Source organism: Mchenga conophoros, linkage group LG10 (assembly GCF_057382185.1).
Source record: "Mchenga conophoros isolate Kocher_MC1m ecotype Shallow Benthic linkage group LG10, M_conophoros_male_GT1.1, whole genome shotgun sequence".
In the NCBI taxonomy this organism is placed as follows: Eukaryota; Metazoa; Chordata; class Actinopteri; order Cichliformes; family Cichlidae; genus Mchenga; species Mchenga conophoros.
In genome coordinates, this window is record NC_140535.1 from 1,834,403 (window position 1) to 1,846,673 (window position 12,271).

The 12,271-nt window shown below is 43.2% G+C and overlaps 1 protein-coding gene across 4 annotated transcripts in view; it reads left to right on the forward strand.

Annotated features, from left to right (window-relative positions):
- The window catches only part of LOC146565187 (vacuole membrane protein 1-like), a 51,568-nt gene that overhangs the window by 24,084 nt on the left and 15,213 nt on the right, over window positions 1-12,271 (forward strand). For all 4 annotated transcript variants that reach the window (XM_085288133.1, XM_085288135.1, XM_085288134.1 and 1 more), the window contains 3 exons: window positions 7,595-7,675; window positions 7,813-7,929; window positions 10,627-10,688. In XM_085288133.1, the coding sequence (XP_085144259.1) occupies window positions 7,595-7,675; window positions 7,813-7,929; window positions 10,627-10,688 (260 nt within the window). The remainder of the gene's footprint in view (window positions 1-7,594; window positions 7,676-7,812; window positions 7,930-10,626; window positions 10,689-12,271) is intronic.

Sequence of the window (12,271 nt, forward strand, 5' to 3'; positions counted from 1 at the left end):
CATCACTCCATCACATTTTTTTTGCTCTATACCAAAAGTCACGTCTGATGTGGCAAATTTGCTTTTGTAACCTGCGTGTGTTTGTGTTTGAACCTCCCCTCGGTGTCTCAAGACTGCAGCGCTTTCACAATGCTGTGACTAAGGGAACAGCAATGATGCACTAGAGTAAAATGTTCCCGCGATATCCGGGCCCTCGTTGAGTAATTTCCTGTTTGACTTTGGGTTTTTTGGGTTCTCATGTCTAACATCTCTGTAAATGTTTCAACAATGCCTAACAACTCTGTCTAAATATTTATTTTTCCACCCTCTTGCGATTATGAATAGAGGGAGAGGAATGAACAGAAACATGCATGTGGATTTCCAAAGGCTTGTCATGTGTATGTCCATCGTCAGTCAAAGGCTGCGGTAGGTCAGGTGGATAAAACGACCAGCAGCTGAAGCGAGCTGCAGCCGACTCACTCATTTTCTCTGCTTTGAGCTGCGAGCAATAACTTTATTTTTTAATGAGGGTGTCTCAGATATTAAAGGACTGCTACGTGTTCAGTGTCCGTTTCATCTTTTGAAGCATGCGTGTAGGATCTGTGACTTGTTCAGCCACAGTTGCATTCTGGGTAATTAAATAAGTAAGTAAAGTTTATTTATTAAGCACTTTTCATAGACAGGTAGTCACAAAGCGCTGCACACAGAGATGAAAATAAACAGTACGATAAATAGAAAAATGCACAATATAGAGTTTAAATGTAAATTAAAAATATAAAAATGTAAAAAGCGTTGGTCAACAGAAAGCTTGTTTAAACAGTAAAGTTTTAACTGCTTTTTAAAGGATTCCACAGAGTCAACCAAACGTAGTTGTAGAGGCAGACTGGTCCACAGCCCTGGTGCCACAGACTGAAAGGCTCCGCCCCCTTTCCTCTTCAGACGAGCACTGGATTTAATTGTAACATGGCCGACATACGGACCTCTGGCCATAACTGACAAAATGCTTTTTAGCACTTTTTTTTTTTTTAGCACATTTTAATGAATTATTTTTCATCTGTATTGACAAAAATATATTTTCAAAGGTCACCATATTTTTTTCTGTAAGGTATAGAGTAATTGTTTTAAAATAAAAGGTTAACCTCCTAAGACCCGAACTCTTCCACAGCAGCATTTTTAATTTCTCTCTGATATTTGGGCTGATTGGGACCTGATGAATGTAAAAACATGAATAAAAAAAATTTATGTAACCTCATTTTTGTTTCTAAGAAAAATCAGAGCCACATCCGAGGATATTCGTTTAAAATTTCGATAGAACAGTAGCAGGATAACGTCCTTGTTAGTGGATATCAGGCCCTTGTAGAGCAAAATTGAGTATTTTGGTCTAAATAACCCAAAATGTGACTTTTTTTTTTTTTTTAAATGAGTGTACGTGATGTGTTGGTTGTATGTTTGTTGTTTGTTTTGACATACTGCGAATCAATTTCCCATCAGGGACAATAAAGTTACCATTGACATATGTGGACGCAGGTCCTTGGAGGTTAAAAATTGTTATTTCCACCTTATTGAATTTAAATCAGGGCCAATTTGTTGTAGTTAAACACAAGTTGTTTTTTTTTTTTTAAATGAGCAATTTAAAAATGTAATTTTTTTCTTTTATATCAATTTAATAAGTCATAAGTTGCAGCTTTCAGCACTATTGTAACACAGAGGAGCTACGCAGGTTTGAACTTTGATCTTTCTTTTTCTTCTCGTTCTACCTGATCAGCTTAAACCACGTTGTACCTGTTACGCCTTCAGCTGGCTGAAGTAGTAATCGGTGATTAGTTGTCACAAATGAACTTTGAAGTCAATAATTACAACATATTTAACGACGTGTGGTTCCTGAGACGAGCCGCTGTTTCCATTATCAGCGACTTCAACAAATGTGGACGAGGGCTGCGCTGACACAGACATCAAATTCGTAAAGCTCTGAATATTCACAGATATGTACATGTGCTTTCTTTTCATGAGCTTTATCATTCAGATTTGTGGTTTTTATGAACTCAGTGCTTTTCCTTGGGCATAAATATATTTAGACTGGAGTCATTTAGCATATAAATCAAAGTTTGTTGTCAGTGCAACAACGGCGCAGCAGCACGCTTTGATCGAATGCTGAATTTTGCCGTTAAAACAGAGAAAAGCAAAACAGCAACTTCAAAATATTTTGATATTAAAATGAAATGTGTTTCAGTCATGAAAGCATCCAGTCTGCATGTGGATGCACTCGTTAGGTCAATGTGAGCTCAGGAGTTTCCTTTTGCACCACGTCAGGCTGTTCTCCTCACTTTGCATCTCTCTCTCCCCTCCTCTCTTTCTCTCTCGCTCGCTCTGTTCTGTGATATGTGGTAACTGTGTGTTTGTGTATATATGTAATGTGCACTTTGATAGCAGCTGGAGGCGGGTTGCTTGCACCAGCACAGACCTGCTGCATACGGAAACGTTTTTTCCCTCACCGGGGCTTTTACTGTTGCTCGGATGTTCTTGGGATTCCCTCTTTGGCTCACGGACATCCCACAACACGTCTCTTTTTTTTCTTTTTCCTCGTCCACCATTTAGCCTTTTATTAACTGACGTCGTTTTATTGTGGACGTTGGCGTTCATCTGCTGTGGAATAGCTTTTTTAAATGATATATTACCAGCTGAGCATTAACGGCAGCGGTGGAAACCGACTCCACTGCGACTGGAAGGGACAAACTATCACTGCATTGTTTATGAGACAGGAAGTGGTTAAATTTTTCATGAAGGAAGTGACCCCCTCTAACCCTTACCCCGTTCCACATACGTACCCCCCCACCCGCCTCCCAAAAACCCCAAACACACACAATAGCACACGCTCCCCCCTGTGGCAGCAGAGTCGGACTAAGATGCTTTGTACCCCCCATCAGTAAGACAGGTTTCTCAGGTGCCAGCATTTTGACTCAAACCCGCTGGTATTTCTCCCACCCTGCACGTGCCAACTTCCTGCCACAAGTGCACGTGATGCGCAGCAACAAAGCACTCTGGGTTTTTCCTCATTCATTCAACAGAAGAATAATGAAGTCATGCCTTTTCTAACGGCTCCAGACGCTGATGTCATGAACATCAGTTTTTTCCCTGCTTAAATCAAGCTCCGTGTGAGTGAGAGCACCAGAGAGGAATCCTCAGCACTGACACGGACCGTAGCAGAACATCCTGCTGGGCTTGGATCTCTTATAACTTCATTAGAAATGACTTCCTGTTGAAGGGCTTTTTTTCCTTCGTCTGGCATTGAAAGCGTTAACAGGCTGCGAATTCTTGATTGCCAACTCCCAGGATCCTATCTCCTGTAACTCAAATCAGGGCCATCTGCGCTGGGCGTATGCCTGCCTTCCCCCCTGGCCTACTGCACTCAAAGGCTCTCTGTGCTGTGGTTTGCCCAGCCTTGTCACGTGACTTCTCTGAAAGTGCCCCCTCCCTCCTCCTCCCTCTTTATTTCCAGTAAACTGTTTGAAAGGAGGGGGGTGAGTCAGAGTAAAACCAGCTTCCCTTTAACCACAGCTTGTTAAAGAATTTGTCAACGTGGACTCAGGGTGTGTGTGTGTGTGTGTGTTTGTGCGTGTGTGTGTGTGTGTTGTGCCATTGGACAGATTTGAATTTGTACCTCTTGGTTTTTTTGTTTTTTTTGAAAGGCGACTATAGCTTCGATTGCATCAAGAGTCCTTAATCACTTCACTTCCTGTGCCAGACAGAGCGGGCGCAGGCTTGTCAGGAGTTAATGAGATGAACTTTAGCCGTCTTCATGTCGGGGGGCTCGCGAGCGCTCTGGAGATGTCTTCTATGTAGAAGAAAAAAATGTGCGTGGGTGTTGACTTGTGTATAGGCTATGCATAGATTTTTCCTTGTGTGACACTTTGATTTTCCACATGGAGCAGATTGCCTGGTCACTGCCTGCTTTTTGTCCATCTGAACTCTGTCCCTCAAAAGTCAAAACAAAGTGATCGCTTCGTCGACTTTTCCACAATGAAAAGTCCGCAGGACGTCAGACCATGTTCACTAAAAACAATGGAGCGATCCAGTATATTATAATATTATTCTTATTATATAATGCTCTCTCCTTTCGATATCTAATTCAAAAAAGTAAACAGACTCAAACCAGCTTGAACTGAGTGCAGCTGAGTCCTTACGTTTGAGGAGTTTCTTTTTATTTGGCCACCTGCTTGAATTATCTGCAAATCATCCACAATATATTCACTGGTCAAATCATCTTAAGGCTGTAAAATGTAAATGTTCATAAAACATTACAGACCGAAACCTGTGAAAAGAGGCGTCTGACTCGCCTATAATTTGGTTCTTAAACGAGGACTTGACTGGTCGGATCATCTCGAGTAACAAATCAAATGTGGTTTTGTGTCCTTGTGTGGTGACTGAAGGTTGCTGAGTAAAGATTTGTGCTGAGCAGCCAAAGCTGGAACCAAAGCTCCCTCCTTTCATGACGCTGCACCCTGACACCATCTCAGCAGATGTCACCGCTGCTAAGCCAGCCTGGCAGGTCGGAGGACGCTGTATGTGTTGTTAATAAGCTGCCAACAACAAAGACGGGCACTTCCCTGGTCCAGAAACAGAGTTGTGTCCATAGTTGTGCTACAGTAAATCAGTGTCACAGCCTCTCCTCACCTCCTAAGGGACCCTCTGTTCACACTGATATATACTCTGGTAGTGCACACCTAACACCTAACAGCACCTAATGTAAACAATGCGTGCGTCAAGATATGGTGAATGAACGGGACTCGAGGCTGCGTGTGTGCGGCGCCCAGCGGCACTGTAGGATGCATTAACAGCCACAGATGTCAGGTATCCAGACACGGTCGTCAGCAGTTCAGCTATAAACCAGCCGTACACATTCCTTCCTTCCCCCTGTCTCCCACCAGCTGAGCATTTCTCTCTCTCTCTCTCACACACACACACACACACACACACACACACACACACACACACACACACACACACACACAGGCTAGAATTAAAACTCCGGGGTTCATGATTGGACATCAGCAGAGGCAGAAATTCAAACTGTGAACCAATCAGATTGCGTGTCCGTTCGCTCCCCCCTCCACCACCTTATTAGGCGACCTCCCATGTCTCTCAAATTTCCCGTCTGTTGGGTTGCACCCAGTAAAGAATGTCATCAGCACTGTACTGGTTTTGTTGACCATATTAGGTATGATCATCTATTGCAGGCCCCCCCACCCCTCAATTTTGAAGCTGCTGTGTTTCACAAACTGAGGCCTTGCTTTCAAAAAATAAACCCAATTTTTAGCCTTTTCATCTGATAAAATTCCTCTTTTCAGATAAATTTGGTTGATTTTTGTTTTGTTTTTTTCAGGTGAGGAAAAAATGTTTTTGCTAAAAGAAAATAAAGTTCACAAACATTTAACACAGATCGAATGAAAATTTGACTGTGAAATATGCATTTAATAACCTGAGGAAGGTTCTAAATGTGTCATTTGTTTTGTTCAGGAATTATTTGTCTTTACAGGAATTAGTGGTTTGAAACCGAAATAATTTTGTCCATACGAGCAGCTCGAGGGCTCGCTCACTGTAAAGAAGTGTTTTTAATTTTCCCACAGATATCAAAGGAGTTGAATCTAAAAATCACAAAGACAACCTCTGTGACACACACACACAGATTTATATATAACACACAGCAGCCTGATATTTCAAACTAATCAAATACTCTTAGAAAAAATATCTATTTACATCCATATCGCTCTCAGCCAGTAATTGACATAATTAATATATGTAGAGCCTGTAAGTGTTACGTGTTTACATCCCCCATCTATGACAACAATTACACTGATTTATAAACAAATATTATTTTGGTGCAACGAGTTTGAGAAGCTGAGAAAATGTGGAAATAATAAAGACAGAAAGCAGACTTTATTTTCTAAAACCAAAAGATGAAAATATTAAAAATCGACTTAAAAGCAGTAATTTTACCAGCTGTTATATTGCTGTTTGTGTTTGGCTGTCAGTCGCAATTTCTTTTGAAAATGTAAATTTTCACAGATGTGGATGTTGTAGAAATGCTGATTGTAGAAACGTTTAGCTGCATATTATTGTGCCGTCCTGCATCTGAGGTTTCCTTTTAAATTCACAGTTTTCCCAGAAGTAGTTCAAGTAAAATCCAAACAGAGCTTCTCTTCCCAGAAAACACATCGAGGTCAAACCTGTCTCATTGCTGTGAAAAGAGGCTTTTGTGGAGATGTCAGTGGGGCCGAGCGAGACCAGCAGCAACGAAGAATTAGTCACTGGAATAACACGTCTGTTGTCTTCTCACATTTTCACAAAGGAATTAAGAAGTTGTGCTGTAGGTAAAGTGCAAGCACGACAAACCAGTTTATTCAGTTTTGTAATTAAATGAATTTTCATATGATAAAAATCCATATTTACAGCAGCCAAAGCTCATCTAAATCTTTAAACCCACCTTTCCCCAGTCAAGCTTTTAAATAAGCAATACAACAAAATTCTCCTTTGTAGAGTTTTTACATTTATTTTGATTAAAGTGTATGAGTGAGAATTATGCTCATGGAAATATTAAATATAAAACCATCCTAAGTGCAGGTTTTAGAAGGCTCTGTGATTTTTGAGTGTTTGGAAACTAAAAACTGATTTGAGAGGTAAAGACAGCTCCGAGCATTAAGTCTGCTCTACTAAAATCCTAATTTTGGAGGATTTGCTGTGTTTCTGTAGAAACACATTTGCAGCAGGTAGAAAATGTTCCTGTTGCAGCTTGTTTGAACTCGTGTAGAAATCAGCAGAGACGAGAAAAATCAGGAATTATCTCATTTTTCGTTTCGCTGGACGCTGTTTTTGTTTTTAGATTAAAAAAAGGCAGAAGGTTGATCTCTGCTGCACCAACACTGAATTATAAAGAGGAGAAATGACTAAAGCAAGGCTCTGATTTTAAGATCTAAATGCATCCGTTTTTTAAATAAGATAAGATAAGAGATAAGATAGAACTTTATTAATCCCTCGGGTGGGTTCCTCTGGGAAATTCGATTTCCAAAAAAGCACAGCACCGACAGAAGTTACAGAGTTATATACACACACACATATATATAAATACAGAGACAATATAAATAAAATATACGAAGGGGATAAATAGAATAAATAGGAATAAAAATAAAAATACAAGTGAATGTGACATTTGAACAGTTTTCCGAGCAGTTGTTAAAAAGCTCGTTGGAAGCAGCGCTGCAGCCGTTTGTTTCTCACAACTGTGAAATTTGTTCTGCTTCAAAAACAAATTCCCTGAAACTTCAGCTTCTTCTCATTTCAAATGAATTTTACCAGCAAGTAAAAGGAAACTGAAGAAAGCAGCAGTGATCAGGATGATTATCACTGAATCGGAATGAAGTATTTTAAAGACATTGTGAGATCTGATTTTTAAAATCAACGCTGATAATTAGGAAATGATTTAATTTGACTGTTTTACCTTTGAGTTAAAAGAAACTGGCCTGTAGATCTGACATCAGCCTTCGGTTCATTAACAGTGTGTAAATGAACAAATCTGTGGAGGTGATTTATTTGCACATTTTTCTCTCTTTTTTTTTTTTAGGACTTCTCCTCCCGGGCGAAAGTCGGCGTACAGAAACTGATCCAGAAAGTGGGATTCTTTGGGATTTTAGCCTGCGCCTCTGTAAGTCCCACACAAGCTTATTTCGATTCTTTCTGTAATAAAACGCCATAAAATAATCCTCCTTATTCTGCAGACGTCCACACTAAACACACACGGATGCTTTTCTTGACTTTGATCGTGCTTCTGATTTCCCTCAGATTCCCAATCCCCTGTTCGACCTGGCAGGAATAACATGCGGACACTTTTTGGTCCCCTTCTGGACTTTTTTTGGTGCAACACTGATCGGAAAGGCGCTCATCAAAATGCACATTCAGGTAAGCGACATTAAAAAGCCCCGTGGATCTCTGTGGCTCATAGAAATAGAATAATAGAAGAGAGCTGTGTGAATGCGCAGCGTCACATCTGTGTGTGTGAAATGTTCGATTCTGTGCTGAAACAAAGCGTCGCAGAGATGCAAGTGCGTCTTTAATGGGGACAAATGCATGAGATAGTCGCACTGATGCAGTGACTGCTCTGGAGTCGGCTCCGGAGTGAGGAGGCCATTTTGTGCAGCCAAGCAGGGGGGAGTCAACCATTTTGTGAGTGCAGCTGCAGCAGCACAGAGCCTGTAGTGTGTGTAGATGGTCCAAAGCTATAGGGGGAAGCAGCTTCGTCCTGCATTGTTGAATAAGGAGCTGTAGGTAGGAGACTTCCCAAATACTTGTTCTAATCCTGGAAAATCCTCAGTTTGCTTCCAGGAATTTGTGGCATGTCTGCGATCACCGTCGGGGGATCGACTTGTTTTCTAACCAAACGCAGGAATTTGCTCACTGTGACACAGACGGGTTAAAAACACGGGAAACATTTCCACAGCAGCTGTGTGACTCGGTGAGCACCAGCAGATAAACATCTGTGGGGGGTAAAGGAGGGCACGGCAGGAACACTCACACACAGAGTGCTAGATTACACCCGGCTCCCAGGGGCCCCCCGCTGACAGAGGTGTGGCCCTCTGTGTCACGTAAAGAAGGACCCCCCCCCTCTGCAGGCCCCCCTGGAGCTGCTCGCTTTAATTGTTCTGAAAGTTTGTTTCTCATGCAAATGATCTGAGTTTAACGTCTTTGTGCAGAAAACAAGAAGTGTTACGAGACGGCCGAGCAGGTGACAAAGGGGGATTTTAAGGCTCTGTGTGTGTGTGTGTGTGTGTGTGTGTGTGTGTGTGTGTGCGCGTGTGTGTGTGTGTGTGCGCGCGCGCGTGTGTGTGCGCGCGCGCGTGTTTGTACGTACGTGTGTGTGCGTGTGTGTGTGTGTGTGTGCGCGCTTCAAAATCTGGGGTTGTACCTGTGCTCAGGTGTGTTCTCTTCATTCGCGTCTTATTTCTGCTTCCTGCTCATTGAGCTTCAGGTGTGAGAGGTTAGCGTCGGTGGCTGTGGGACGCAGCGGAGGAACGTGTGTTTGTGATGGTCACATGGCAAATATTAAAGTATTCTGAAAACAGTTGTCAGAACATGCATGTACGTGAAACATGGCTGCTTCCCATCAGACGAGCTGCTTGTCCCATGTTTGTGTGCCTGTAAGGTTCATTTGCACTGGAACGGGCAGAGTTCAGCGTTTCAGGCGTGTGAGAGCAGACGTCACTCAGCTTTCCTGTGTGTGTGTGTGTGTGTGTGTGTGTGTGTGTGTGTGTGTGTGTGTGTGTGTGTGCGCTCATCAATGCTATGTGTGGGAGAACAGATCAACTGTCAGCTGTGGGGGCACAAACGCCTCAGTTCAGGTTAAATAATTTCTGTAACTGTCACAAACTCCAGATCTTACCAAGTCTATTTGTCTCATTTCTAGTCAAACAAATCTGCCAATGAAACAAGTGATCCAAGCGGCAGTGTGGAAAAAACACGAGTGGACATATCTGAGTGAAACGTTACTCTGTAGCTGAGAAATGAGACAAATTTACTTGGTAAGATTTTGAGTTTTTGCTGTTTGTTTTGTGTCAGATACAAAGTTTCAGTTTATACATAGTTGTGTATTTATTTTTGCAACATGTAACATTTTGACTGCGAGCCTGTCATTTGTTCAGTTTCTCCTCCTGTGATGCTCCGAGCTGAGCACTGAGTCTAAGTGCAGCTGGCTCAGCTGATCACGTTTTTAAAAAATTGTATTCACCTATCAAATGTTTGCACTTTGTGTATTTCCCGTGGTTTTGTCAGCACATTTATATTTTCCAAATGGTGTTGGAGGTGAATAGTGCGACTTCCAAGTGTTGTGTTGGTCAGCACACTTTACATCACTGCAAATTGTGACTGTGTTTTTTAAATTGTTCTTATTTAAATTGACGGCGCTGTTCTTGCCCCTGATATAGAAAATGCTGGTGTATTTCTCTATAATTTTCAGTATATATTTAGTGTCTTCTGCAAACTGTTTCTGTGGGTTTGAACGATCCTTTGCTGCACAACACGAGTTTGTAATGACGGCTCGGCTGCTGTAGTCTTCCTCATGGTGAAGGCAGGCGAGAGGTTCGTGGATCAAACAAACACATGCGCTTTTAGAAGAACACACTAACAGACAATAACTGAAGGACCTTGAAAAATTAGTGGTCAATTATTGTCTGCATGCCCCTCCCACCAGCACCAAAGCTGGAATGACCGGCAGTCGCCTGTTTGTCGCCTCTGTGCTGGTGACTAAGCAGGACCTGGACAGGAGCCGGATGCAGGCCCCTGTGGAGCCACGACACATCTGATTCTCCATGTCTCTGTCAGTGTGCACGTTACACACCGGCTGTTCTAACGGCAGCCGAGGTGATACGCTGACGTGTGTCGCGGGCTCTGATTTCTTGCCCTTTGTTTCTGCTTTCACACCAAACCTTTTTGGTTGTGTGACACACATGACTGGGGAAACTGAGTAGTGAGTGTTTGTGTGAGAAAGGAGGTATTAAAGGATCACCGGTCAAACTATAATGTTTTACTGCTTTTCCCGCTATTGCTGACCTCACGCTTCAACGACTAACGTGTTCTTCCTCCGTGTGCTTCTTTGTCATACAGAAACTGTTTGTGATCATCACCTTCAGTAAGCACATAGTGGAGCAGATGGTCTCCCTAATCGGGTGAGTAACCCTCACCGGGTGTGTGTGTGTGTGTGTGTGTGTGTGTGTGTGTGTGTGTGTGTGTGTGTGCGCAGCTGTTTGGTCACCAAAAGTACTACTACGCACCAAAGAGTGAATGCAGAGCGTGATGAATGAGGGACTTTTTGGGTGGCGATGGGGCATTTAGGCCCCACTGTGTCAAGTGGGCCTCCTGCTCTCGGAGGTCCTGACAGACGCTGTGTACAGTGGCTCTGAGGGACTCGCTCCTCGCCCCCTCGCCCCTCGCCCCTCGCTCCTCGCTCTGCTCTGACAGTCTGTGTGCTGATTAAGGGCCTGGATTTTTCCACTGGATGATGACTATGAGCATGAACATGTTCTGACTGCTTCACAATGAGCTCTTGACTATGGCAGAAACCTCGTCCCTGGTTTATCACATGTTTTGCTTCCCGTGTGTCTGCGTGATCATAGAGAGCTGCTGCTGGTACGAGGAGGCCTTTCATGTGCGAGCTGACGGTGCCAGGGGTTGATTGACCTGCAACCCTGTGTGGAGGAAATGCTGAGTTTCTGGAGGAGGTTGGAGAGACAGGTTTTATCTGTGCAGTGGACATCCTGTAAAAATGAACCACACAGTAAATACGGGCTTCTTGAAATTAAGGCCACGATGAAGCTGAAAGATCCTTGAGTTGGGAGTGGGTGCTGGCGGGGGCCGTGATGGGTGTCCTTGTAGCGATACGGGGGCTTGCAGCTGGAAACCGACACACCTGCTGGTGGGAGTGCCATTTATATTACACGCACACACCCGTAGGTGCACTCACACACATGCTGAAAGGAGGAGGTCAGGTTGCATCAGCTCTCTTCCTCACTCTTATTGTTGTTTTGTACATTTACTGTGTGTCTGCTGTGAGCCTGGACGTCTGCAGTCAAAGTGTTTTTTCACTGTGTTTTTAGTTTTTATACAGACTAATTAAGTGTGTGTGTGTGTGTGTGTGTGTGTGTGTGTGTGTGTGTGTGTGTGTGTGTGTGTGTGTAATTTGTAGCGTGAATTGTGAAAGACATGTGGCTGCTAGCAGTCACTGTTCATTGAACTGCAGACTGAAGGCAGCAGATCATTGGTTCCTGACCGGTTTCAGTCTGACTCGCTTCTTCTCTAAAGGAAGTTTCACTCATTACAACTTGTCAACCGTCGGCTTCCTTCCTCGCCGAGCCCTTTCTATCCTCACCTCTGATTCTCGATGCTGCTCTCGCTCTCAGTCACACGTCACCTTATGAATGGGTGACAGCGTTTCCAATTGAACCCTTTCTGCACCAGCGCTCTGCCACATTAACTGTGGAGGTGCTTTCAAATAACTGTGCATCTTTCCACGCACCAAATCTGCAGTTGCCCCCACCTGCTGTGCGCTTGCACGGTGTGCACACACTCACACAAACTCAACCATTTATCCTCTGGATGCCCTTTTTCTCAAAACAAAACAAAGTCACACTACTCCATGTGTCGCGTTCAGTATCTGGTGGTCGGCAGACAGACCTGAGCTCCTACATAACACTATTTACATATTTACTTTTTTTATTTGGACCTTTTATATATTATTTGCACTGCTTTGGAG